The sequence below is a fragment of the Hemiscyllium ocellatum genome, chromosome 47, assembly GCF_020745735.1.
Source record: "Hemiscyllium ocellatum isolate sHemOce1 chromosome 47, sHemOce1.pat.X.cur, whole genome shotgun sequence".
Classification (NCBI taxonomy): domain Eukaryota; kingdom Metazoa; phylum Chordata; class Chondrichthyes; order Orectolobiformes; family Hemiscylliidae; genus Hemiscyllium; species Hemiscyllium ocellatum.
The window spans coordinates 72,048-97,390 of record NC_083447.1 but is presented as its reverse complement, the minus strand read 5'-3'; the positions used below and the strand labels follow the sequence as shown (position 1 = coordinate 97,390).

Here is a 25,343-nt window from a genome sequence, read left to right as displayed (position 1 = left end):
AAAAGGCTTATTTATAACCATTATTGTAGATACTATCTGGTTCACTAATGTTCTTTAGGTTGGAAAAACTGCCATCCTTACACATTCTGACCTGCATGTGACTCCAGACCCACAGCAATGTAGTTGACCCTTAGTTGCCCTCTTTGTTGCTGGTAGGCAATACATAGTGGCATATCCCTTAAGTAATTTTTAAAAAATGAACACTCAGAGGCTATGTGATTGAGTTATTTTTGAAGTTATTGAGTGTAAATGATATAGTGAAGAACATAGGATTTGCTGAATGTGAAAAGATCAAAATCAATCAAGCTCACATTCTATCTTAGAAACAATAGAAAAGAGGAGCAGGAGTAGGTCATTCGGCCCTTTGAGCCTGCACTACCATTCAATATGATCGTGGCTGATCATACAATTTCAGAATCCCATTCCCGCTTTCTCCCCATATCCTTTGATCCTTTTAGCCTCTAGGGCCATGTCCTGCTCGCTCTTGAATATATCCAATGAACTTCCTGTGGGAGAGAATTCCAGAGGTTCACAACTCTCAATGTGAAGAAATTCTTCCTCATGTCAGTCATGAATGGCTTACCCTTTATTCTTAGACTGTGACCCCTAGTTCTGGACTTCCCCAACATTACGAACGTACTAGCTGTATCTGGCCTGTCCAGTCCCATCAGGTTTCTATGAGATCCCTATTCATTCTGCTAAAATCCAGTAAGTACAAGCTCAGTTGATCTAGTCTTTCCTCATTCATCAGTCCTGCCATCCCGGGAGTCGGTCTGGTGAATCTTTGCTGAACTTCCTCAACAGCAAGAATGTCCTTCCTCAGGCACAAAACAGCACACAATACTCAAGGTGTGGCCTCATCAAGTTCCTGTATAACTGCAGCAAGACATCCTCACTCCAACACTCAAATCCTCTCGCCCTGAAGCCAGCATGCCATTAGCTTTCCTCCCTGCCTACTGCAGCTGCATGCCGACCTTCAGCGACTGTTCTACATGACATCAGGTCTTGTTGTACCTCATCTTATCCTAAACTGCCACCATTCAGATAAAAATCTGCTTCTGTTTTTGTGACCAAAGTGGACAACCTCACATTTATCCACATTATATTGCATTTGCCAACTCAGCCAGTCTGTCCAAGTCACCCTGCAGCCTCTTACCATTCTCCTCACAGCACACTCAGGTAAGTGTCATCTGCAAAATTGAAGATACAGGATTTAGTTCCTTCATCCAAGTTGTTAATGTATATTGTGAATAACTGGGGTCCCAGCACTGAAGCCTGTGGTACACCAACTCATCACTGCCTGCCCCTCTAAAAAATACCTTTTTATTTCAAATCTCTGCTTCTGTCTGTCAACCAGTTCTTTATCCATGTCAATATACTCCCTCCGATACCATGAACTTTAATTTTCCTTACTAGTCTATGGGTGGCATAATGGCTCTGTGGTTAACACTGCTGCCTTACAGCATCAGGGTCCCAGGTTCGGTTCCTGCCTCGGGTGACTGTCTGTGTGGAGTTTGCACATTTTCCCTGTGTCTGCGTGGGTTTCCTCCAGGTGCCCTGGTTTACTCCTTGGAGTATCGGGGTGGACTTGATGGCCCTGTTTCCACATTGTAGGGAATGTGGACCCTTGTCAAAAGCCTTTTGAAAGTCTATGAGCATCGACTGATTCACTCTTACCCGCTTTACCGATCACATCTTCAAAACATTCCAGAAGATTTAATTAGATTCCCTACAGTGTGGGAACAGGCCCTTTGGTCCAACAAGTCCACACTGACCCTCTCAAGAGTAACCCACCCAGACCCATTTCCCTCTGACTAATGCACTATGGGCAATTTAGCATAGCCAATTGACCTAACCAGCACATCATTGGACTGTGGGAGGAAACCGCAGCACCGGCAGGAAACCCAGGGAGAATGTGCAAACTCCACACAGACAGTCGCCCAAGGCTAGAATTGAGCCCAAGCCCTTGGCACTGTGAGGCAACAATGCTAACCATTGAGCCATCATCCCCCCCACCCCCTTAAATATGTCAATCACAATTTCCCTTTCGTGAATCCCTGCTGACCTGGCCTGATTCTGTCACTGCTTTTCAAATGCTCAGTTATTACATCCTTAATCATTGAATCCAGCGTTTTCCTCACCAGCAACATCAGGCTACTTGGTCTACAATTCCCCATTTTCTCCCTCCTTCCTTTTTAAAAAGTGGGGTTACATTAGCCATCCTCCAGTCCATTGGAACTCTTCCACAGTCTACAGAGTGTTGGAAGATGATCACCAATGCATCTGCTATTTCTAGGGCTACTCTGGAATGCAGAGCAACAGGCCCTGGGAATTTATTGGGTTTTAATTCCATCAATTTCCCCAATACCATTTCCTGACCACTAAGGATTTCCTTCAATTCCTCCTTCATGCTTGACCGTCTGTCCCCTACCATTTCTGAAAGGTTATTTGTGTCCTCCTTAGAATTTGTTCAATTCATTTGCCATTGCTTTGTTGTCCATTATGAATTCACCTGATCCTAATTGCAAGGGACCTACATTTATCTTCACCAGTCCTTTTCTCTTCAGATGTCTATAGAAGCTTTTGCAATCAGTTTTTATCTTTTCCGCAAGCAAACTTTCATACTGTATTTTCCCCTTCAAAATACTTTGTCCTCTGCTGAATGTTAAATTTCTCCCAGGCCTCAGGCTTGCTGTTTTTTCTGGCCAATTTATATGCCTCCTCTTTGACTTTAACATTAGTCCTAGAAGTGACATAGTGCACTAGTAGTGGAGCCATTAACCAGTCCCAGTGATCAGAGCTGAAAAATGTGTTGCTGGAAAAGCACATCAGGTCAGGCAGCATCCAAGGAGCAGGAGAATTGACGTTTTGGGCATAAGCCCTCCTTCAGGAATGAGGAAGGTGTGCCAAGCAGGCTAAGATAAAAGGTAGGGAGGAGGGACTTGGAGGAGGGGTGCTGGGAATACAATAGAGGTTAAGGTGAGGGTGATAGGCCGGAGAGGGGGTGGGGGCGGAGAGGTCGGGAAGAAGATTGCAGGTCAAGAAGGCAGTGCTGAGTCCGAGGGTTGGAACTGAGATAAGGTGGGGGGAGGGGAAATGAGAAGCTGGAGAAATCTGCATTCATCCCTTGCTGTTGGAGGGTTCCTAGGCGGAAGATGAGGCGCTCATCCTCCAGGTGTTGTGTTGCCATGGTCTGGCGATGGAGGAGGCCAAGGATCTGCGTGTCCTTGGTGGAGTGGGAGGGGGAGTTAAAGTGTTCAGCCAAGGGGTGGTTGGGTTGGTTGGTCCGGGTGTCCCAGAGGTGTTCTCTGAAATGTTCCACAAGTAGGCAGCCTGTCTCCCCAATGTAGAGGAGGCCACATCAGGTGCAGCAGATGCAGTAAATGATGTGTGTGGAGGTGCAGATGAATTTGTGATGGATATGGAAGGATCCTTTGGGGCCTTGGAGGGAAGTGAGGGGGGAGGTGATCCTAGTAATCAGTCTTTATCAATGAGTCCAGCATGGGCTCAGGCTCAGCATGGTGGGGGGTGGGGGGAAGGGGGAGATTCACGCCCATCAGCCCCTTGCATTGCACTCAAGCACATTACAATTACAAAACACCACGTCTAAAAATATTCAAATACTTGATCTCAAACTAATGTTTCTGATTTGGAGCTGACTTGGGAGTGTTTGGTCTTAATTTAGTTGAAATTTATGAAGCTTTGGTGGCTGTTCTATCTCTGCAGGAACCCAGCAGTTGATTGAGAGGGTCATTCATTCAGGAATGATTAACCCAGGAGAGCAATGGCAACACCAACGGCACCAGGGTCGAATCGCACGTATTGACTACAATGTCCGTGTATAGTGTGATGAAAATTACTACGGTTTGGGCTGCAACAAGCTATGCCGGCCACGCAATGACTTCTTTGGCCACTATATGTGTGATTCAGTTGGAAACAAAGTCTGTGTGGAGGGGTGGATTGGACCACAATGTGCTCAAGGTAGGAGACCTTTAACATAATCCAAAATTGAGTGGAGTTTACTTTTAGGAACTTAACTCAAAAGGTAGCAGTTATAACAAGGCTTTTATCGTGAACCTCCCCTCCCCCAAACCCCCAGCCAATTTGAAGTCATTCTCACCAGGACACAGACACTAGTGGAAATGTTATTGCATCTGAGGATGTGAACGCTACTAAAAATAATCATAACTTCCTTTAGTTTGGGAAATTATTTTAGTTCACTGCATACTTAGTGTATTCATAGTAGCACTGAATCTTGATCTCTTTTGGAAGGGTTTAGGTCAGGCCAGGGTTGGACCAGGGACACCATGTCACATGTTTTAGTCAGATTTGGACTGGGCACAACCTGAGTGCCTGCTTGACTGTATTCAGTTACTGAGACCTGTTTCTCACTGTCCAACCTGCGCCACACTCTGCTGGGGACAGAATCGTGTTTTTTCCCCACAGAGAGATGGAGCTGGCTCAGGTGGAGTATAGAGAGCGAAAATACAATTGAGGGCTTTCAATTCTTAAGCTGACTGTCACTGCCCTAAAAGGGAAACAGGTCGAGATTGCAAAATACTTAGACATGAGACAAACTATTTCACTGTGTTCTGCTTCTTGCCTCTTCTCTCCAATTTTCCAGCCTGAATTATTCTTTCTGAGAAGGAAGATTTTTAACCTTTGACATTTCATAAATTTTAGATTGCACCCTCTGGTTACATCATTCTGGCTGAGCCTGAATTAAGGCAACTTGATAAATTAATAAATTCTAGTTAATGCGTGTCTAAACCCTCCCTTTCCTTTACCTAATTTCAAGAAAGAACCTTGATATTTGTGTTAATCTGTTTCCCATAGCACCCACATGACCTCAGAATTTCCCAAATTATCAGATAACAATGAAGTAGGGTTAGAGGTGTCGGAAACACAACAACTCAGACATAAATAGCCAGTTCCAAAAGTAATCAGTTAAATAAGTCATAAAGTCATGGTAGCACAGAACAAAGCCAATCAGCCCATTGAGTCTGTATCACCTCTCTATAGAGCAGCCCCATGCCCTGCTCCATCCCACCCCTACTCAATCCCCAATTCCCTGCTTTATCCCCATGGCTCTGCTCTATCCCTATTCCCTGCTCTATCCCTGTGGCACTGTTCAATCCCCATTCACTGCTCTACCCCCATGTCCCTGCTCTATCCCTGTGGTCCTGCTCTATCCCCACGGACCTGCTCAATTCCTGTGGCCCTGCTCTAACCCCGTGGCCGTACTCAATCCCCATCCCTTGCTCTATCTCCATTCCCTGCTGTATCCCCATGGACCTGCTGTATCCCCATGGCCCTATTCAATCCCTATGGCCCTTCTCAATCCCCATGGCCCTATTCAATCCTTATGGCCCTTCTCAATCCCCATGGCCTACTCTATTGCCTTGGCCCAGCTCTATCCCCATGGCACTGCTCTATCCCCATCCCCTGCCCTCTTCCTATTCCCTGCTTTATCGCCTTGGCCCTGCTGTATCCCCATGGCTCTGCTCTATCCCTTTTGTGCTGCTTTATCCCCAACCACTGCTATACCCATTCCCAGTTCTATCCCATTCCTTGCTCTCTTCCCATTCCCTGCTCTATCCCTGTGGCCCTGCTCTACCCCCCTGGCCCAGCTCTATCCCCATTTCCTGCTCATTCCCCATGGCCCAGCTCTATCCCCATTTCCTGCTCACTCCCCATGGCCCAGCTCTATCCCCATTCCCTGCTCTCTTCCCATTCCCTGCTCTATCCCTGTGGCCTTGCTGTGTCCCCATGGACCTGCTGTGTCCCCATGGCCCTACTATATTCCCCCATTCCCTGTTCTATCCCCATCCCCTGCTTTATTGCCAACCCCTCCTCTATCCCCATGACCCTGCAGATGTATTTCCCTTGAAAACAAATCCAATTTCATCAGCACCGCTTCCATTACTCAATCAGATCCAACATTGTTCTGTACAAATTAACCATTTCATCTACCAATTCAATGTTGTAATTTGTTATTTATTGTTTGGAGAGTTTTTGGCATAATAATGTGTGGCATAATAAGCAATAGTCTTCCTTCACTTTCTTGGTAAATAAGCCAGAGCCAAGTGTATGACTTCCTTGAGATAGGTTGTGAACTGGTATTAAGATTGTTCAGGCAGCTCCCTGAACAAAGGAGGGTTGTGTGTATGTTAAGTTAGATATGCTGTATCTTGCTTCTGCAAAAATCGCAAGGCGGAATCATGAGGGTATATACCAAGAAATAACTAACCGAAAAGGAAGGTGGTCAACTGATAGAAACAGATGTGTTGACATGACAGTTGCAATTGTCACACACATAGGGAGTTAGTATGAACAAGATAACCAAATAAGATCCAGTGTTGTGTCAGCAAAAGTAATTAGACCCAGCTATCAAGGAGGGAGGGGGGGCAAGGGGGTTGCACACCAACAACAGGCCACAGACAAATGTGGTAAGCTGATTAGATTAGCAGCTGCACAGATCAATACAACTATCAGATATGAAGTAAAAGGGGAGTACCGAGACACTCAACTGAACTGTATAAATTGCAATGTAACCTCCTGATCGAGGAGCCTACTCGGTGCGTGGTCACCCGGCTTGCAAGAACATATGAATAAAGACTGCTTCAGAATTTGACTCGGACTGTAATTATTGAACAGTGAGCTTCCTTTCTCACAAGTTGCATCACTCCTGGAACACTCACTTCACATCTATCTTTAAAATAAGGAAAAGCTGGGTCTAGGCTACCTTCTTAAAATATTTTGAGGGAGTCTGGCCAGATCCGTAGCTCACCCTTCAATAGATTATTTTGAAATTGATGTTGAGCAGGATTTCAGGGGATCTGACCTGAACTGAGTCAACATTGAAGTGGGCTCCCTGTGACTGTGAGATTTGCTCAATGCTGTGTTAATGCCTTCAGAATGGAAAATAAATTGAGAGAATAGCCAAAGGAATCAATCAACATGCATCCAATTCGAGTGATGCTGTTAATGTCTTTAACTCTAATAATTAACTGGATCTGCAGAATTTGAAAACCTGCTTGAGAGTGTGTCAAATCAGCTAAATGCTGTGAATTTGAGTGCCATTTCCTGGAGACTGAGAGATTTATGTCATCTTTCAATTGGGATATAATGCATCCAAAGTAGATTGTCTCCACTTGATTTATGGTAATTTAGACTTCCTGCTCCAAATAATTTTGTGTACGTGTAGTTGCTTTCACATCCTCAGTTTTTACAGCATGTTTGTTTTCGATCTGTCCTTGGGATGTGAGTGTCATTGTGAGGCCAGCATTTATCATGGATCCTTAATTGCCCTTGAAAGGTAAGTGGTGGACTGAACCACCGAAGTCCATATGGGAAAGTTGCATCCAAAGTGCAGGCCATTACAGTGAAGTGCAAAGGGATCTGGGAGTGCTAGTCGAGGATTCTCTAAAGATAAACATGCAGGTTGAGTCCGTGATTAAGAAAGCAAATGCAATGTTGTCATTTATCTCAAGAGGGTTTGAATATAAAAGCACCGTTGTGCTACTGAGACTTTATAAAGCTCTGGTTAGACCCCATTTGGAGTACTGTGTCCAGTTTTGGTCCCCACACCTCAGGAAGGACATAATGGCACTGGAACGTGTCCAGCGGAGATTCACACGGATGATCCCTGGAATGGTTGGTCTAACATATGAGGAACAGCTGAGGATCCTGGGATTGTATTCATTGGAGTTTAGAAGATTGAAGGGAGACTTAATAGAAACTTACAAGATAATACATGGCTTGGAAAAGGTGGACGCTAGGAAATTGTTTCCTTTAGGCGAGGAGACTAGGACCCGTGGACACAGCCTTAAAATTAGAGGGGGTCAATTCAGAACAGAAATGCAGAGACATTTCATCAGCCAGAGAATGTGGGCCTGTGGAATTCATCGCCGCAGAGTGCAGTGGAGGCTGGGACGCTAAATGTCTTCAAGGCAGAGATTGATAGATTCTTGATGTCACGAGGAATTAAGGGCTACGGGGAGAATGCTGGTAAGTGGAGTTGAAATGCCCATCAGCCATGATTGAATGGCGGAGTGGACTGGATGGGTTGAATGGCCTTCCTTCCATTCCTATGTCTTATGGTCTTATGGTCTTAAGTGGCATCCCCTTTCAGGGGACATTTAAAAATCAACCACACTGCTTCTGTGACTTACTTAATTTTCTTGTGTAGTTCCTGTTTTGTCAGCAAATGCAACAAGTTTCTTTCAGCAAGATATGATTGTGGTTTTTGGTTTAGAGAGAAACATAATTCAATAAACCAGATTCACCTGCTTCTCTGGGAATAATCCTATGACATTTTTTGTATCTCTCCCCTCCCTTCCCAGGTGGTATAGTGTCTTAGTTTAATGTCTCACTCTTCAGATAATACCACAGTAGTGCTGCGATCCATTGTTCTGCCTGGATAATGTGCTGAATGAAGCCCTGGTGAGGAACCTAAACCTGTGACGTTTTAACTCCAAAATTGTTATCACTAAGCCAAGGCTAATGTGTGCTGGACTGAGCAGGCATCTGCTGTGCTCCTGGAAAACAAAGCAGTTGACTGGCATTGGAAATTATTTGAGCTCCAATGTAGGGTCTGAGTCAAAATAATGGAACAGGAAAGTGAGTTTCTTGTAATGTTCCCCCTTTACATGAGTCAAGTATTAAACCTACAGGAGCAACTGGGGCAACCCAGAGCATAAATATATTCAGAAATCTCTGGTGAAGTATTCTTCAGTAGTCCCTGGGCAGGAAACTAATAGGATAGTGATCTTGAAGAAAGTAAAGTACAGCTGGCGATAACTTGTGATGTGGGAAATCACAGTCAGTAAGCCACTACTTTATGGTTCGTTGTGCTCAAATCATTTATTTTGATTTCTTTTCTCGTAGCGGTGTGTAAACAAGGTTGTCATGAGACCCGTGGCTACTGTGAAGTACCTGAAGAATGCAAGTAAGGAGAAATTTTCAATTAATACCTTGCTGATGCTGGATGTCAAGGTCACATCTCTAATTTGTTGTTCCAAAGGTGTTCTACTCATGAGTTGGCTTCCAGAGAATGACAGTCCATCCACCATTCCTCATTTGTGGTTTTCTGTTACCTCAAACATACAGTTCAGAAATGGGCAATTCAGCCTAACTGCTCCATTGCTGTATTTATGTTCCACATGAGCCTAATCCTCTCCGTATTCAATTCATCCTTTCAGTATGTCTTTTCATTTCTCCCTTGTGTGTTTATTCTGTTTTGCTTCCATACCATGGGCCTTGCTTACAGCTTGTGGTAGCAAGTTCCATATTTTCATGACTGAGTAGATCAATTGTTTTTCTGGATCCCTTTGGGGAATCTATCATTTACAACATTTGTATGTATAACTTAATGTATAATTGAATAATGACCTTGAACAGTCTTGGTTTATTTGATTCCTGCACTGCAGACCACCTCAGGCGCTGAGAATATTTTGTTTTCGTATGTCATTAACACATGAAGATCCACTGCTCCCTCCGGATGGGTAGGTAAGATATTGGACAGAGGTTTACAGGGCAGTAAGGTATTCTTCAGTAGTCCCTGGGCAGAAAACTATTAGGATAGTGACCTTGAAGAAAGTAAAGTACAGCTGGCGATAACATGTGATGTGGGAAGTCACAGTCAGTAAGCCACTACTTTATGGTTTATTGTGATCAGATCATTTACTTTTATTTTTACCCCGTCTTCATCTACCTGTCACATTCTCAGCTACCTTACCCCCAGCCCCATCCCCCCTCCCATTTATCTCTCAGCTCCCCGACCCACAAGCCTTATTCCTGATGAAGGGCTATTGCCCAAAACATCGATTCTCCTGTTTCCTCGGATGTTGCCTGACTTGCTGTGCTTTTCCAGGACCACACTCTCGACCGTGAACTGACACGAACCCAGCAGTGCCATAGCTAGGAGTAAGCACTGCCAGGGCAGTGCCCAGTCCCTGGGCATTCTGCAGTGAGAGTCTGGCAATCATCGCATGTGGCTAAAAGCAGATTCATTGAGTTATGATTGTAAATTCAGTGTTACGGTGCAGTGAGGATCATATGGAGAAAATTGCCAAGTGAATTTCATTGTGTGAATGATGATGTAAGGTAGTAAATCAGAGAGCCTTCGAGTAGTGAACAGGTGGATGAAAAATGGTTGTAGAGATTGATTGAAAAGCCGTGAACCTGATATGTGAAAGAGAGTAATATCATGAGATTAATGAGTTGACTCATTTTCGTACATTTCTGACACACCTCAAGACCATCTCAAAGTATTTTATAACCGATGAAGTGACATATAGTGAAAACTGAATGCTGTAAACCAGAAATAATAACAGAAATCTATGAAGAGAAGTCAAGATGTGGAGATGCTGGTGTTGGACTGGGGTGGACAAAGTTAAAAATCACACACCACCAGGTTATAGTCCAACAGGTTTATTTGGAAGCACTAGCTACCTGGTAAAGGAGCAATGCTTTGAAAGCTAGTGCTTCCAAATAAACCTGTTGGACTATAACCTGGTGGTCTGCATGAATGTGTGAGTATGTAAGAGTGTGTGCATATATGTGTCACACATGTCACACTACAGGTGACCTCAGTACACTATACATTCTCTCTCTCTCTATACACACACACATACACATACACACTCTATCTTCCTCTCCCCCCCCCCCCCCCCCCCCCCCCCTCAAATACACACATGCAGCGAAGATGAAGCGCTGGGGGCCGGGGAAACAAACGTCATGGAGGTGGTGCAGGGCATGGTTGGTGTCCCAAATATATGTGTCCTGAATATATATACTCTGTCAAGGACACGCAAGTCCTGGACCTCCTCCACTGCCAAATCCTAGCCACCCGACTCCTGGAGGAAGAACACCTTATCTTCCGCCTTGGGACCCTCCAACTACGTGAAATCAATGTCACAGATCCAACCTGGCATCGCCCTCTTCAATTGTCCTATTTGTCCATCTTCCATCCCACCTATCCGCTCCACCCTCCACTGTGACCTTTCACCATCACCCCCCCCCCCCCACCCACCTTTATCTACCTATCGCATTCCCAGTTACCTTCCACCCCCAGCAGCATCTCTCTTTCATTTATCTCTTAGTTCCCTTGGGCCCCCCACATTCATGATGAAGGGCTTATGCTCAAAACAATGACTCTCCTGTTCCTCGGATGCTGCCTGACCAGCAGTGCTTTTCCAGCACTATACATTTTGACTACAAAGTGCTTTACCCCAACCACACTAGACCAAGCAATTCCCATCAATCCTAATTAAGAAAGAGAAATCTACCCAATATGCATCATAATGAGAAACCATGTTACAACATAGTGGCAGCGATGCATTGTCCATTTAATTGGCAGTGGTGGATTTCTGACCATTTCTTTAGACACAGCTTTAAAAGGGATTCTCATGCAGACAGTCAGAGGCTGAAAGAGTTGAACAATCAAGGAGACTACTCGGAACAACAATGAAGAATCTTAAGGTCATAGTAGAAAGCGTTTCAGACCCAGTAAGAGAAAAGTAGTAGCAAGAGTATGGCAGGCATTCTCTGGAGTTGGGCTATTTGTCACATCAAGACAGTTTCAGGTTACACTGCATACCCATGATCTGTTACACTGGTCGAATCAAAGTTTAGCCAGTGAACAAAAAGGCTTTGGAGGATCAAATGGACAATGGGAAACCTTTAAAATGTGATTTACAAGTTGGGAAAGGCAGATATAAGCAAAATACTTACAACTGAGATCAAGCATTGTTGTAATAGGAGCAGGCACCACGAGGCACAGCTCCAGTCAAGGAAATCAAGAGCTGTGAAAGCAACGTAAACCAAGGCCATACGCCCGCAAAAGTTGCAAATCCAAAATTCATACATTCGAGGGTTAATTTAGAAGCCTAAGCAGATTCAGCCAAGAAATGCAAAGAGAAAGTTAGACTGTTGCAGCCACAGAAAATATGTGTGATCCTTTACAGTACTTAAATTGCAGTAAAGACAAAAAGCATCCACATAAACTGCACTCAATCCATCCAGAATAAAAACAGTGAAAGCAACTAGGATTATAATTTAGAGCTGCAGTCAGAGAGAATTTGTATCAAAGGAACAGTGACATTTTCGAGAGTCATGAAGAATAAGATTCATCCAATAAAGCTGTTAAGGAAGCAAGAATGATTTATTGAGGCCACAATTGGAGGGATTCATCTAGAGACATGAGAAAAAAAGCAATAATCTTTCATTTTGACTAAATGCTTCCAGTATAGCATCACACAGCAGCAGCATTGCTATCCTGCAGAATTAGAAGCCTTTAAAACAGGGAAAATAAATAATTACAGGAGGAGGACATTGCATCAGAGATACTGTTCCCAGGGAAATTTAATTTCAGAGATGGACCAAATAGAACATAGGTTTGAATATCCTGGAGGACACAATTCTTAAGATAAAAATTGCTTCCAAATTACATACTAAAACAAAAGCTGAGCAAATAAATATACTTTTGCATATAATTGGGAGTGTGGTTGAAGATATTGTACCTCAAGAAGATGTAAAAGGAACAGCAAGTGCATTGATTAAATATTGAAAGCCTTTGACAATTAGTTCAACCTGAAAATAATTAAAATTTTCAGAAGAGTAAGGTTTTAGTGAACTCTACAGATTAGTGAAAAATGTGACTTTGGACATTTAAACTCAGAATTCATCGTTGAATTGCTTTGTCAGATTTATTACTATTGAAAGAAGAGTTGGTGGTAGAGAAAGCCATTCAGATGGTAAGAGAAGCAGTAATTCAAAATTAGCACAGATTGATTCTGAGAGACAAACTACTTTATCACAGGAGAGTAGCACAAGCTATTTAGCTTTTAAGGTACAAAACACTTAGAGGTGCATGTGAGAAACCATTTCAGCGAGTGTGACAAACACCAAGTCTGAACACAATGTCAGTGCTTTATGTGTGAAACAATGTGACTTTCAGAAAAGGTACTGAAGTGGGGCATGGTTACAAAGCAATAAAATGTCAAATGGCTCCTCACATAAAAACATTAAAAAGTTAGAACAGTCTACTGTTGTGGTTCTGTTCGTTGAGCTGGGAATTTGTGTTGCAGACATTTTGTCCCCTGTCTAGGTGATATCCTCAGTGCTTGGGAGCCTCCTGTGAAGCGCTTCTGTGTTGTTTCCTCCGGCATTTATAGTAGATTGTCTCTGCCGCGTCCAGTTGTCAGTTCCAGCTGTCCACTGCAGTGGCCGGTATATTGGGTCCAGGTCGATGTGTTTGTTGATGGAATCTATGGATGAGTGCCATGCCTTTAGGAATTCCCTGGCTGTTCTCTGTTTGGCTTGTCCTATAATAGTAGTGTTGTCCCAGTTGAACTCATGTTGCTTGTCATCTGCATGTGTGGCTACAAAGGATAGCTGGTCATGTCATTTCGTGGCTAGTTGATGTTCATGGATATGGATCGTTAGCTGACTTCCTGTTTGTCCTATGTAGTGTTTTGTTCAGTTCTTGCATGGGATTTTGTACACTACATTGGTTTTGCTCATGCTGGGTATTGGGTCCTTTGTCCTGGTGAGTTGTTGTCTGAGAGTGGCTGTTGGTTTGTGTGCTATGAGTCCTAGTGGGCGTAGTAATCTGGCTGTCAGTTCAGAAATGTTCTTGATGTATGGTAGTGTGGCTAGTCCTTTGGGTTGTGGCATGTCCTCATTCCATTGTCTTTCCCTTAGGCATTTGTTGATGAAATTGCGGAGGTATCCGTTTTTGGCGAATACATTGTATACGTGTTCTTCTTCCTCTTTTTGCAGTTCTGGTGTGCTGCAGTGTGTTATGGCCCTTTTGAACAGTGTCTTGATGCAATTTCTTTTGTGTGTGTTGGGGTGGTTACTTTTGTGGTTTAGGACTTGGTCTGTGTGTGTGGCTTTCCTGTATACCTTTGTGATGAATTCTCCGTTCAGTGTTCTCTGTACTGTCACGTCTAGGAATGGGAATCGGTTGTCCTTTTCTTCCTCCTCTAGTGAATTGGATTCCTGTGAGTGTGGCGTTGATGATCCAGTATGTGTTCTCTATTTCTGTGTTTTTAATTATTACAAAGGTGTCGTCCACATATCTGACCCAGAGTTTGGGTTGAATTTGCGGTAGGACTATTTGTTCTAGTCTTTGCATTACAGCTTCTGCTATGAGTCCAGAGATGGGTGAGCCCATGGGTGTGCCAATGATTTGTTCATATTTGTTCATAGTTAGAATAGGCTACATTTGAAGAAACACCTTTACTAGATTTATTCATGACAATTTAATTCTTCTAGCTCCTAGTTTTCTGGTCTCCGAAAGTGAAGCACTTTTACTCCATCTACTCTATGAAACCTCTTCATAATTCTAAAGACCTATATGACATCACACCTCAGCCTACTGTATTTTCAGACAAGAAAAGTCTGATAATATAAATGTAATTTTTAAGTTCTGGTTTGATTCATGCCATTTGATTTGCCTTCTTCAGTGCCTTTCTATTCTTATTATAATTTATATTTAAATGAGATCAACTATTGTACTTGTAAACCTCAGAGTCCATTGACTCAATCTCTCATCATTGAACAGTTCTTTCATCCCAAGGATCAACTAATAACCTGTCACTGTTGTGCTTCTGATACTCATAGAGTTCTCATAGAATCCCTACAGTGTAGAAACAGGTCCTTTGGCCCAACAAGCCCACACCGACCCTCCGAAGAGTAACCCACCCAACCTATTCCCCTATCCTATTGCTTGACATTTACCCCTGACTAATGCACCTAACCTACACATCCCTGAACATTGTGGACAATTTAGCATGGTAAATTCACCTGACCCACACATCTTTGGATTGTGGAAGAAAACCGGAGCACCCGGAGGAAACCCACGCAGACACGGGGGGAACATGCAAACTCCACACAGTCGTCGGAGGCTGGAATTGAACCCAGGTTCCTGGCGCTGTGAGCCAGCAGTGCTAACCACTGAACCACCATGCCAACCTGTCCCCCACCCCCCCCCCTCCAATATATAAGTATGTCTATTCTTTAGTTTGCCAACCAAAACTGTACAATTGTAGCATGATTTACTTATTTTTGCACACTAGTCACCTTCCAGTGAAGGACAAGACGTAATTTACCTTCTTAATTGCAATGATAGTTTCAGTGAATTGTTACAGCTTCCTTACGAATAGATTGCAGCATTTTCCTGTGCCTTACAACAGGCTAACTAGCCTACAGTTCCCTGCATTGGATCTTCTTCCTTTCTTGAATAATGGTGCAACATTGAATAACCTCTAACCCACTGGACTGTCCGAGATTCTCCAACATTTTGAAGGACTGTTACCAAATACAAGCCGGAAGTAACTTATTGAATTTTCAGTTGTATCCCTCTTTAAATGAAACCCAGATCTTTCATACATGCAATATTCTGACAGGACTTGACAGGGTAGGCACTGGATTGGGAATTTAGAACATTGGATGTGGACTAGGGATAACGGCTCAATTATTAAGACGAGACTCAGGAAAAATTCATAGGGTTGGTGGTCTTTGAAGTTTTCCACCCTAAAATGTTGCAGATGCTCCATTGTTGAATATATTTAATGCTCGGGACACAGACTTTTAATTTCTCAGGGATTTGAGGGAAATAGAGAGGAAGCAGGAATCTGGATTTGAGACAAAGATCAACCACCATTAGACTGAATTACAGAACAGGTTGGATGGGCTGAATGGTCTATTCCCTTGCCTCTTTCTTCTGCTCTTAAATTAATTTGCATTGCTATTTTTAATTAATTGTGCAGTGTCATGAAATTGATATGTAAATATGATAAAATTATAAAATGAATTGAAAAGCAGTGTGTGGTTCCTTTAAAGAGATTGTGCTTGGAAGTTTGCAAGCATCACACAGAGAGCCCCAAAAGTGAAAAAAAGTGTATCACAAGACTTTTCAGTTAGCACATCCAATCAACATTTTTACCCAGACAACAGCTTAATTTGAAAAGACACTTGGAGACTAAAGGACCAATTTAATTCAAATCTGTTGGTTTTGACTACCTCAAACTGACCTCATTTTAAAGAAATTGATATGTAAACACGGGCATAAAAGCTGCCAGCATTTGAAAATTGAGAGAGTGAACTGCCATCAGAAATGAGTGCAAATCCACCATCAGAGAAATGCAAATCTGGCTCTCACACAAAATCTCTACGCCCTTTCCAAAAATAAACACTATCTTTCCACCTACTGTATTCATAAAAGGTAATATTCCAGACCCCAGAATTCGGCAAAATGAGAAGGTATATCAGACCGAGGAAGGCAGCAGAAGAGACAGAGGAGAAAGGCTGGAGAGGACAGTGAAACATTCCAGAGGGTCCATTCTTGTGAACTTTGAGAGACTTTTACGCGTTCTTCTTATTGACTGGATTTAAATAAATGGGAGCTGTGTATTGAAAGAGCATACCAATAGAATTTAATGCAGTCAGGGAATAGGCAGTAAATTATGGAATAACTGTTCAGTTAGTTAGGAATTCTGTTGATTTGTTCATTGTTGGAATTAGATAAATAAATGATTTATTAATTGTAGAGTGAGTGAAAGGATTTCATTTCATTTAATCACTCCTTTACAACAGGTTTGGGATTGACAGATAGGTTATATCCTTGTCACACATTTTTATCAGATTATGAGGCGAGACAACCTTCTCTGGGTGTTTTGGTTTTAATTATCAGAGGTGTGTCGACCTCTGCTCTCTAACAGTAGGATCAAGGCCAGATCATTCTGTCCTCAATCCATTTTCACTATTTTATCAGATTTTTACAAGTCTATTAGCCAAATCCATTTACTGCCTTTCAAAATGTTGAGCAATATTAGAATGAAGATGAAATGAGGTAATCCATTAAATGACCGGGCAGATCTTCTCTTATAGAAGGTCCACCAGGTGATGTTCAGGTGAGTTCTACTTTGCTGAGGTTCTTAGAGAACAATGACTTAGAGTAAATTGCTAAACTGCTTGATCTCAATGCACTTACAGATATATTAGAAAGGTTCAGAGGAGCATGCTTACAGGCTAATCCCTGCACTGAATAGGTGACCCTTTAATGGTGATAACAATTCCTTAAACTCATTTCAAGTGAAACCTTTTCAATTAATAGACTGAAACATGTTATCCCATTGGTCAATGTGGAATTTGAATCTGGAGGTGGTAAGTCATTGTGGAACCCAACCAATTCATACCATTGTTGAAATGTTATCTTATTGTGTCCTGGAAAAAAATTATAACAAGTTGCTTTTCTGTTGGCTCATATTTTGTTATGTTGCCTTCCCTGTGGACAGAAAGATATTTTCTTACACGTAGCTCCTCTGGTTCTGCAGGTGTCACTATGGTTGGCAAGGGGTCCTTTGCAGCATGTGCATTCCATTCCCAGGCTGCATTCATGGAACATGCTCTGAACCCTGGCAGTGTGACTGTGAGACTAACTGGGGTGGCATCCTCTGTGACAAAGGTAAAACATGATGATGTGCGGAAAGACCATAATATGTGAGTGGGAAGGAGAAGAACTTTAGCCAATGATTTACCCCATGAAGATCACTGTCCAACTGTATCGTTTATAAGGTGCTGAGGTTGGGAGGTCAGGAAGTTGGATTGGAGGGTGTCTCCTAGTTACCTAAAACTGGATTTTTAATTTATGATGCATTGGGAGTTGGAGTGGGAGGTGATTTGTTCTTGCTTTAACAACTGTGTTGCTTTAAGAACACAATTTTTGGAAGGTCTAAGAATCAGGATGAAACATGCTCACTGCCATGTGCATTCATGTGGGGTTGGTGTAGCTCAGTTGGCTGGACAGTTGATTTGTGAAGCAGTGTGATGCCAACACTGTGGGGCTAATTCCCATCACTGGCTGAGGTTACCATGAAGAATGTAAGGTATCACGGTGCTTTAGGTGGGACAGAGGTGGTGGAAAGAGGGGAGGGGGAGTTGCATTTTTTGATTAAGATGAGTATCACTGCAGTAATCAGAAATGAAGTAACTGAAGGGATTTCCAGTGAGGCTGCCACTGCTTCAGCTGAAATCACACATATTGCACCATGTAGAATTCCTAGGGAAAAGAGTAAGGATTTCCTGCACAGTCTTTGATTAGTTGTGAATATGCCTTTATTAAGCCTGGCAATTATATTGCATGCTGTGAGGTAAATCTGATTTCATTTTCTGCAATCCCACTCACTGTTTAGGTGATCCACTGTTTGAGAATCATTAGCATTGGGAGAGGTTGTCATAGAGAGCTTGAAAGGAGGAAAGCACAGTTCAAATATATAGAAATTAAATAAAGGAATTTCAGAGATTGGGGCATGAAGGGTTTAATGACCTGGTTTTGAGGCTCAGGATACAAACAGTTCCCAGACACATGGAATAGAAAGGGAGCTCTAATTGCCCTCAGTTTCCCTGATGTTGAATGAAATCTTCAGCCAGCTTTCCTTGTTCCCAGTCACAACCCAAGGCATGTGAACTTGTGGTGACACTGAAATGCTACCCATTGTTGAGGAGTGACTGGCTGAGCAAAGTTCTGAAGCATGGCAACATGGTCGTGGTACTGACATCTACAGATGTATATATCCAAATGAATTAGCCTGTACCTTAGGGAGGGAGTGAGGGGGGAATGTCTGTGCTTGCTGTGTTGAAATTTGAACAACTTTCTTCCTCCAGAGAACAGCTGACTCCTGCCAATTCCCAATGATTTAAAGAATAAAATGGCTCAAACTCTTCCCATGTTGTAAAACAAAAGCCTGTTTTAATACAGATAAGATCTAAGGACTTGGCCAATTGATGTGTTCATCAGTGAAGGTTCAGTTGTTAGAGTTGTGCATGGTTAATGGTTAGTTATATTCTGAGTTAAACCTTTCCAAACTAGAAGCTGATTTCAGCTTTGATTTTGTGGCAGACTCTTGGGAGGATTAAGAAATACATCACCTTATATACGTACTCAGCCATTAGCAGATTGAAGCGAGACTAGACTAAATGGTTTGTTGGCACAAAGCCATTTGCGGAATGTGAAAGAAAAATTGGAGTTATGCCAATGCTGTTTAATGATTGCTGTCAATCCAGTGAAGTGCTAACAATAGAATAATTGGCCTGAAGAAGGAAACAGACAAACAGAACAGAAGGAAATACCAGGTGCAATGGTGCAGAGAAGTCTCTGAGTTAAAGCACATGAGATTGGGGATAGTGATAGATAGGAAACAAAGAACAAGAATAAAAGACTCATTTCTGAGTGGAAGGCAATGACTATTGGAATGCAGCAGGGATCAGGGCTTGGAAGGTGCATTATTATTTGAATGGCAGTAGAGTGGGATGGGGGAGGTGTGATGATACTTGGGTCTCTTAATACACTAATTGCTGAAAGGAAGTGTGCAGGTACAACTGCAAATTAGATTTTGGCCTTCATAACAAGGGATTTGAGTCAAGGAGCAGGAATATCCTGCTGCAATTACACAGAGCCTTGTTGAGACCAAACCTAGAGTATTGTGAGCAGTTTTGGCCTCCTCATTTGAGGAAAGATGCTCTGGTTATCGAAGGAGTGGAACAAGACTGATTCCTGGGGTGGCAGAAGTAATGTATGGAGAGAGACTAGATCGAGTTAAAGCTATATTCATTGGAGTTTAAAAGAATGAAAGGGATCTAATTGAAACCGATAGAATTCTAACAGAACTGTACAGGATAAATGCTGAAAGGCTGTTCCCAGTGATGGAGAGGGATAGGGAGGGAGGTAAAATGGGTGCAAGAGTTGCATTACTTGTCAGAGAGGATATCACAGCTGTGCTGAAGGAGGGTACTATGGGGGACTCGAGCAGTGAGGCAATATGGGCAGAGCTCAGAAGTAGGAAGCATGCAGTAACAATGTTGGGGCTATACTACAGGCTTTAGATTTGACTTACAGTGTGGAAACAGGCCCTTCGGCCCAACAAGTCCACACCGACCCACCGAAGCGCAACCCACCCATACCCCCACATTTACCCCTTACCTAACACTACGGGCAATTTAGCTTGGCCAATTCACCTGACCCGCACATCTTTGGACTGTGGGAGGAAACCGGAGCACCCGGAGGAAACCCACGCAGACACGGGGAGAACGTGCAAACTCCACACAGTCAGTCGCCTGAGTCGGGAATTGAACCCGGGTCTACAGGCGCTGTGAGGCAGCAGTGCTAACCACTGTGCCACCGTGCCACCCACTTCCCAACAGCAAATGTGGGATAGAGGTACAAACATGCAGAGAGACCATAGAAAGATTTAGGAGCAACAGGGTGGTGATATAGATTTTAATTTTCCCAACATTGACTGGAATTCACTTAGTGTTAGAGTCTGGATGGAGCAGAATTTGTAAGGAGCATCCAGGAGGGTGTTCTAGAGCAGTATGTAAATAGTCCAACTCAGGAAGGGGCCATACTGGATCTGCTGTTGGGGAGTAAGCCTGGCCAGGTGGTTGAAGTTTTAGTAAGGGAGTACTTTGGGAATAGTGATCACAATTCTGTAAGTTTTAGAATACTCATGGACAGAGTCGAGAGTGTCCTAAAGGAAGAACTAAACTGGGGGAAGGCCAACTATACCAAAATTCAGCAGGAACTGGGGAATGTGGATTGGGAGCAGCTATTTGAAGGTAAATCAACATTTGATATGTGGGAGGCTTTTAGAGTGAGGTTGATTAGAGTTCAGGAGAGATATGTTCCTGTGAAAATGAGGGATAGAAATGGCAAGATTAAGGAACCATGATGACAGTTGAAATTGTGAGACTAGCTAAGAGCAAAAAGGATGTGTACATAAGGTCGAGGTGACTGAAGACAGATGAATCTTTGAAATAATATTGGGAATGTAGCATCAATCTGAAACAAGGAATTAAGAGGACTAAAAGGAGTCATGTGATATCCTGAGCAAACACAGTTAAGGAAAACCCCAAAGCCTTTTATTCATATTTAAGGAGCAAGAGGGTAACTAGAGAAAGGGTTGGCCCACTCAAGGACAAAGGAAGAAAGTTATGTGTGGAGTCAGAGAAAATGGGTGAGATTCTTAATGAATATTTTGCATCGGTATTCACCAAGGAGGGGGACATGAGGAATGTTGAGGTTATGGATGGACGTTTGATTACTCTAGGTTATGTTGGCATAAGGAGGGGGGGAAGTATTGGGTATTCTAAAAGGCATTAGGTGGACAAGTCCCCAGGTCCAGATGGGATCTATCCCAGATTATTGACGGAAGTGAGAGAGGAAATAGCTGGGTCTTTGCAGCATCCTTGAACACGGGGAAGGTCCCAGTGGACTGGAAAATTGCTAATATTGTCCCCTTGTTTAAGAAAGGTAGCAGGGGTAATCCAAGTATTTACAGACCTGTGAGCCTGGCATCAGTGGTAGGGAAGCTATTGGAGAAGATACCAAGAGATAGGATATATACCCATTTGGAAGAAAATGAGTTATCAGTGATAGACAGCATGGTTTTGTGCAGGGAAGGTCATGTCTTACAAACCTAATAGAAATCTTTGAAGAGGTGACAAAGTTGATCGATGAGGGATGTAGATTTCATCTACATGGACTTTACTAAGACGTTTGATAAGGTTCTCCATGGTGGGCTGATGAAGAAGGTGAAGTCGTATGGGGTCCAGGGTGTTATGGCAAGATGGATAGAGAACTGGTTGAGCAACAGGAAACAGAGAGTAGTAGTGGAAGGGAGCTTCTCAAAATAGAAACCTGTGACCAATGGTATCCCACAGGGATCTGTGCTGGGATCACTGTTGTTTGTGATATACATAAATGCTTTGGAGAAAGGTGTAGGTTACCTCATTAGAAGGTTGCAGATGACATTAAGATTGTTGGAGTAGCAGATGGTGAAAGGTACTGTCAGATAATACGGCAGAATATAGTTGGATTGAAGAGTTGGGCAGTGAAATGACAGGTGGAGTTCAATCCGGACAAATGCACGGCGATACATTTTGGAAGATATAATTCAAGAGCGAACTATACAGTAAATGGAAAAGTCCTGGGGAAAATTGATGTACAGAGAGATCTGGATGTTCAGGTCCATTGTTCCCTGAAGGTGGCAACACAGGTCAGTACAGTGGTCAAGAAGATATATGGCATGCTTTCCTTCATAGGACGGGTTAGTGAGTACTAGAGTTGGCAGGCCGTGTTACAGTTGTATAGTACTTTGGTTTGACCACATTTGGAATACTGCACACAGTCCTGGTCACCACATTACCAAAAGGATGTGGATGTTTTGGAGAGGGTACAGAGGAGGTTCATCAGGATGTTGCCTGGTATGGAGGGTGCTGGCTATGAGGGAAGGTTGAGTAGATTAGGATTATTTTCATTGGAAAGAAGGAAGTTGAGGGGAGACCTGATTGACGCCTACAAAATCACGAGAGGTATAAACAGGGTGGATAGCAAGAAACTTTTTTCCCAGAGTGGAGCACTCCATTACCAGGGTTCACGAGTTCAAAGTGAGAGGGGAAAGGTTTAAGGGAGATATACATGGAAAGTTCTTCACGCAGAGAATGGTGGGTGCCTGGAATGCGTTGCCAGTGGAGGAAGTAGGGGTGGGAACAATGGCGTCATTTAAGATGTATCTAGACAGTTATATGAATTTAAATTCATTAAATTCAGTTTAAAGTTTTCCTTTAAAAAAAGCGGTAGCAGACCCGGAAGGCGCGCTAGGTTACCTGGGTAAGGTTTTTTTCTCTCTCCCCTTATTTAAACGCGGGCTCCGAGTTTTAGGCCTCAGTCTCTCGGAAGACTTCGCGACGGCTGGTGGGTAAGTTTGGTCGTTTATTTAATAGTTAAAAGTTTAAAGTTTTCCTTTAAAAAAAGCGGTAGCAGACCCGGAAGGCGTTTAGAGGGATGGCAGTGCAGAGAGGGCAATGTTCCTCTTGCAACATGTATGAGGTGAGGGAAGCCATTAGCGTCCCTGCTGAGTACACTTGCAAGAAGTGCACCCATCTCCAGCTCCTCCAAACCCGTGTTAGGGAACTGGAGCTGGAGTTGGATGAACTGCGGATCATTCGGGAGGCAGAGGAGGTCATAGATCGGAGCTTTAGGCAAGTAGTTACTCCGAAAGTTCAAGATAGATGGGTGACAGTGAGGGGGAGTGGGAGGAGGAAGCCAGTGCAGGGACCCCCTGCGGTCATTCCCCTCAAGAACAAGTATACCGTTTTGGATACTTGTGGGGGGGATGACTTACCAGGGGCAAGCAACGAGGTTCAGGCCTCTGGCAAGGAGCCTGGCCCCGTTGCTCAGAAGGGTAGGGTGGAGAAAGGTAGAGCAATAGTTCTTGGGGACTCGATAGTGAGGGGTACAGACAGACAGTTTTGTGGGGGCGACAGGGACTCACGTTTGGTATGTTGCCTCCCAGGTGCAAGGGTACGTGATGTCGCTGATCGTGTTTTCCAGGTCCTTAAGGGGGAGGGGGAGCAGCCCCAGATCGTGGTCCACGTTGGCACCAACGATATAGGTAGGAAGAAGGGTGAGGATGTCAGACAGGCTTTCAGGGAGCTAGGTTGGAAGCTCCGAGTTAGAACAAACAGAGTTGTAGTCTCTGGTTTGTTACCCGTGCCACGTGATAGAGAGTCGAGGAATAGGGAGAGAGAGCAGTTAAATGCGTGGCTACAGGGATGGTGCAGGAGGGAGGGATTCCGGTTTCTGGACAACTGGGGTCCTTTCTGGGGAAGGTGGGACCTCTATAAAAAGGATGGGCTACACCTGAACCTGAGGGGCACCAGTATCCTTGGGGGGAGGTTTGCTAGTGCTCTTTGGGAGGGTTTAAACTAACTCCGCGGGGGCATGGGAACCAGGACTGTAGCTTTAGGGTACAGGACCTTGAGTGTAGGGAGGTTAGGAATAATGCAGCGATCTCTAAGGAGGGTGCCTGTAACCAGAAAGGTGGATTGAAGTGTGTATACTTCAATGCCAGAAGTATAAGGAATAAGGTAGGTGAACTTGCAGCGTGGGTTGGTACCTGGGCCTTCGATGTTGTGGCCATTACAGAGACGTGGGTAGAACAGGGACAAGAATGGCTGTTGCACGTTCCAGGGTTCAAATGTTTTAGTAGGATCAGACATGGGGGTAAAAAAAGGGGGAGGCGTGGCATTACTTGTCAAAGACAATATCACAGCAGTGGAATGGACGATGGAAGAGGACTTGCCATCTGAGGTAGTTTGGGCTGAGGTTAGAAATAGGAAAGGTGAGGTCACCCTGTTAGGTGTTTTCTACAGGCCTCCTAATAGTCCTAGAGAAGTAGAGGATAATATTGCGAGGATGATTCAGGAAAAGAGTGAAGGTAGCAGGGTGGTTGTTATGGGGGACTTTAACTTCCCAGACATTGACTAGGAGAGCTATAGCTCGAGTTCATTAGATGGGTCGGTGTTTGTACAATGTGTGCAGGAGGGTTTCCTGACACAATATGTCGACAGGCCAACAAGAGGGGAGGCTATATTGGATTTGGTTCTAGGTAATGAACCAGGCCAGGTGTTAGACTTGGAGGTAGGTGAGCACTTCGGGGACAGTGACCACAACTCGGTGACTTTTACTTTAGTGATGGAGAGGGATAATCGTGCGCCGCAGGGCAAGAGCTATAGCTGGGGGCAGGGAAATTATGATGCAGTGAGGCATGACTTAGGATGTGTGGATTGGAAAAACAGGCTTCAAGAGAAGAACACTAATGAGATGTGGGGATTGTTCAAGGAGCAGCTACTGCGTGTCCTCGATAGGTATGTACCAGTCAGGCATGGTGTAAAGGGCCTTGTGAGGCAGCCGTGGTTTAGTAAGGAATTGGAGTCCCTTGTGAAAGGGAAGAAGGCGGCATATGTAAAGATGAGGCGTGAAGGTTCAGTAGGGGCGATTGAGAGTTATAAGGTAGCCAGGAAGGAGCTAAAGAGGGAGCTAAGAGAAGCGAGAAGGGGACGTGAAAAGTCTTTAGCTGGTAGGATTAGGGAAAACCCAAAGGCTTTCTATAGGTATGTCAAGAATAAAAGGATGACTAGGGTAGGTATCGGTCCAGTCAAGGATAGTAGTGGGAAGTTGTGTGTGGAGGCGGAGGAGATTGGAGAGACATTAAATCAGTACTTTTCATCAGTATTCACTCAGGAACAGGACACTGTTGCTGATGTGAATATGGAATCACAAATAATTAGAATGGATGCCCTGGAAATATGCAGGGAAGAGGTTTTGGGAATATTGGAAAGGATGAATATAGATAAGTCTCCTGGGCCTGATGGCATTTACCCCAGGATCCTATGGGAAGCTAGGGAGGAGATAGCAGAGCCATTGGCCTGGATTTTTATGTCGTCATTGTCAACGGGAATAGTACCAGAGGACTGGAGGATAGCGAATGTTG

At 43.7% G+C, this 25,343-nt stretch overlaps 1 protein-coding gene across 1 annotated transcript in view; it reads left to right on the top strand.

Moving 5' to 3' along the window:
- Positions 1–25,343, top strand: part of LOC132836607 (protein jagged-1b) — a gene marked incomplete at its 3' end in the record, with an annotated part of 84,152 nt that overhangs the window by 14,739 nt on the left and 44,070 nt on the right. The window contains 3 exon segments of the mRNA XM_060855997.1: positions 3,727–3,981; positions 8,890–8,950; positions 17,346–17,476. Coding sequence (XP_060711980.1) covers positions 3,727–3,981; positions 8,890–8,950; positions 17,346–17,476 — 447 coding nt within the window.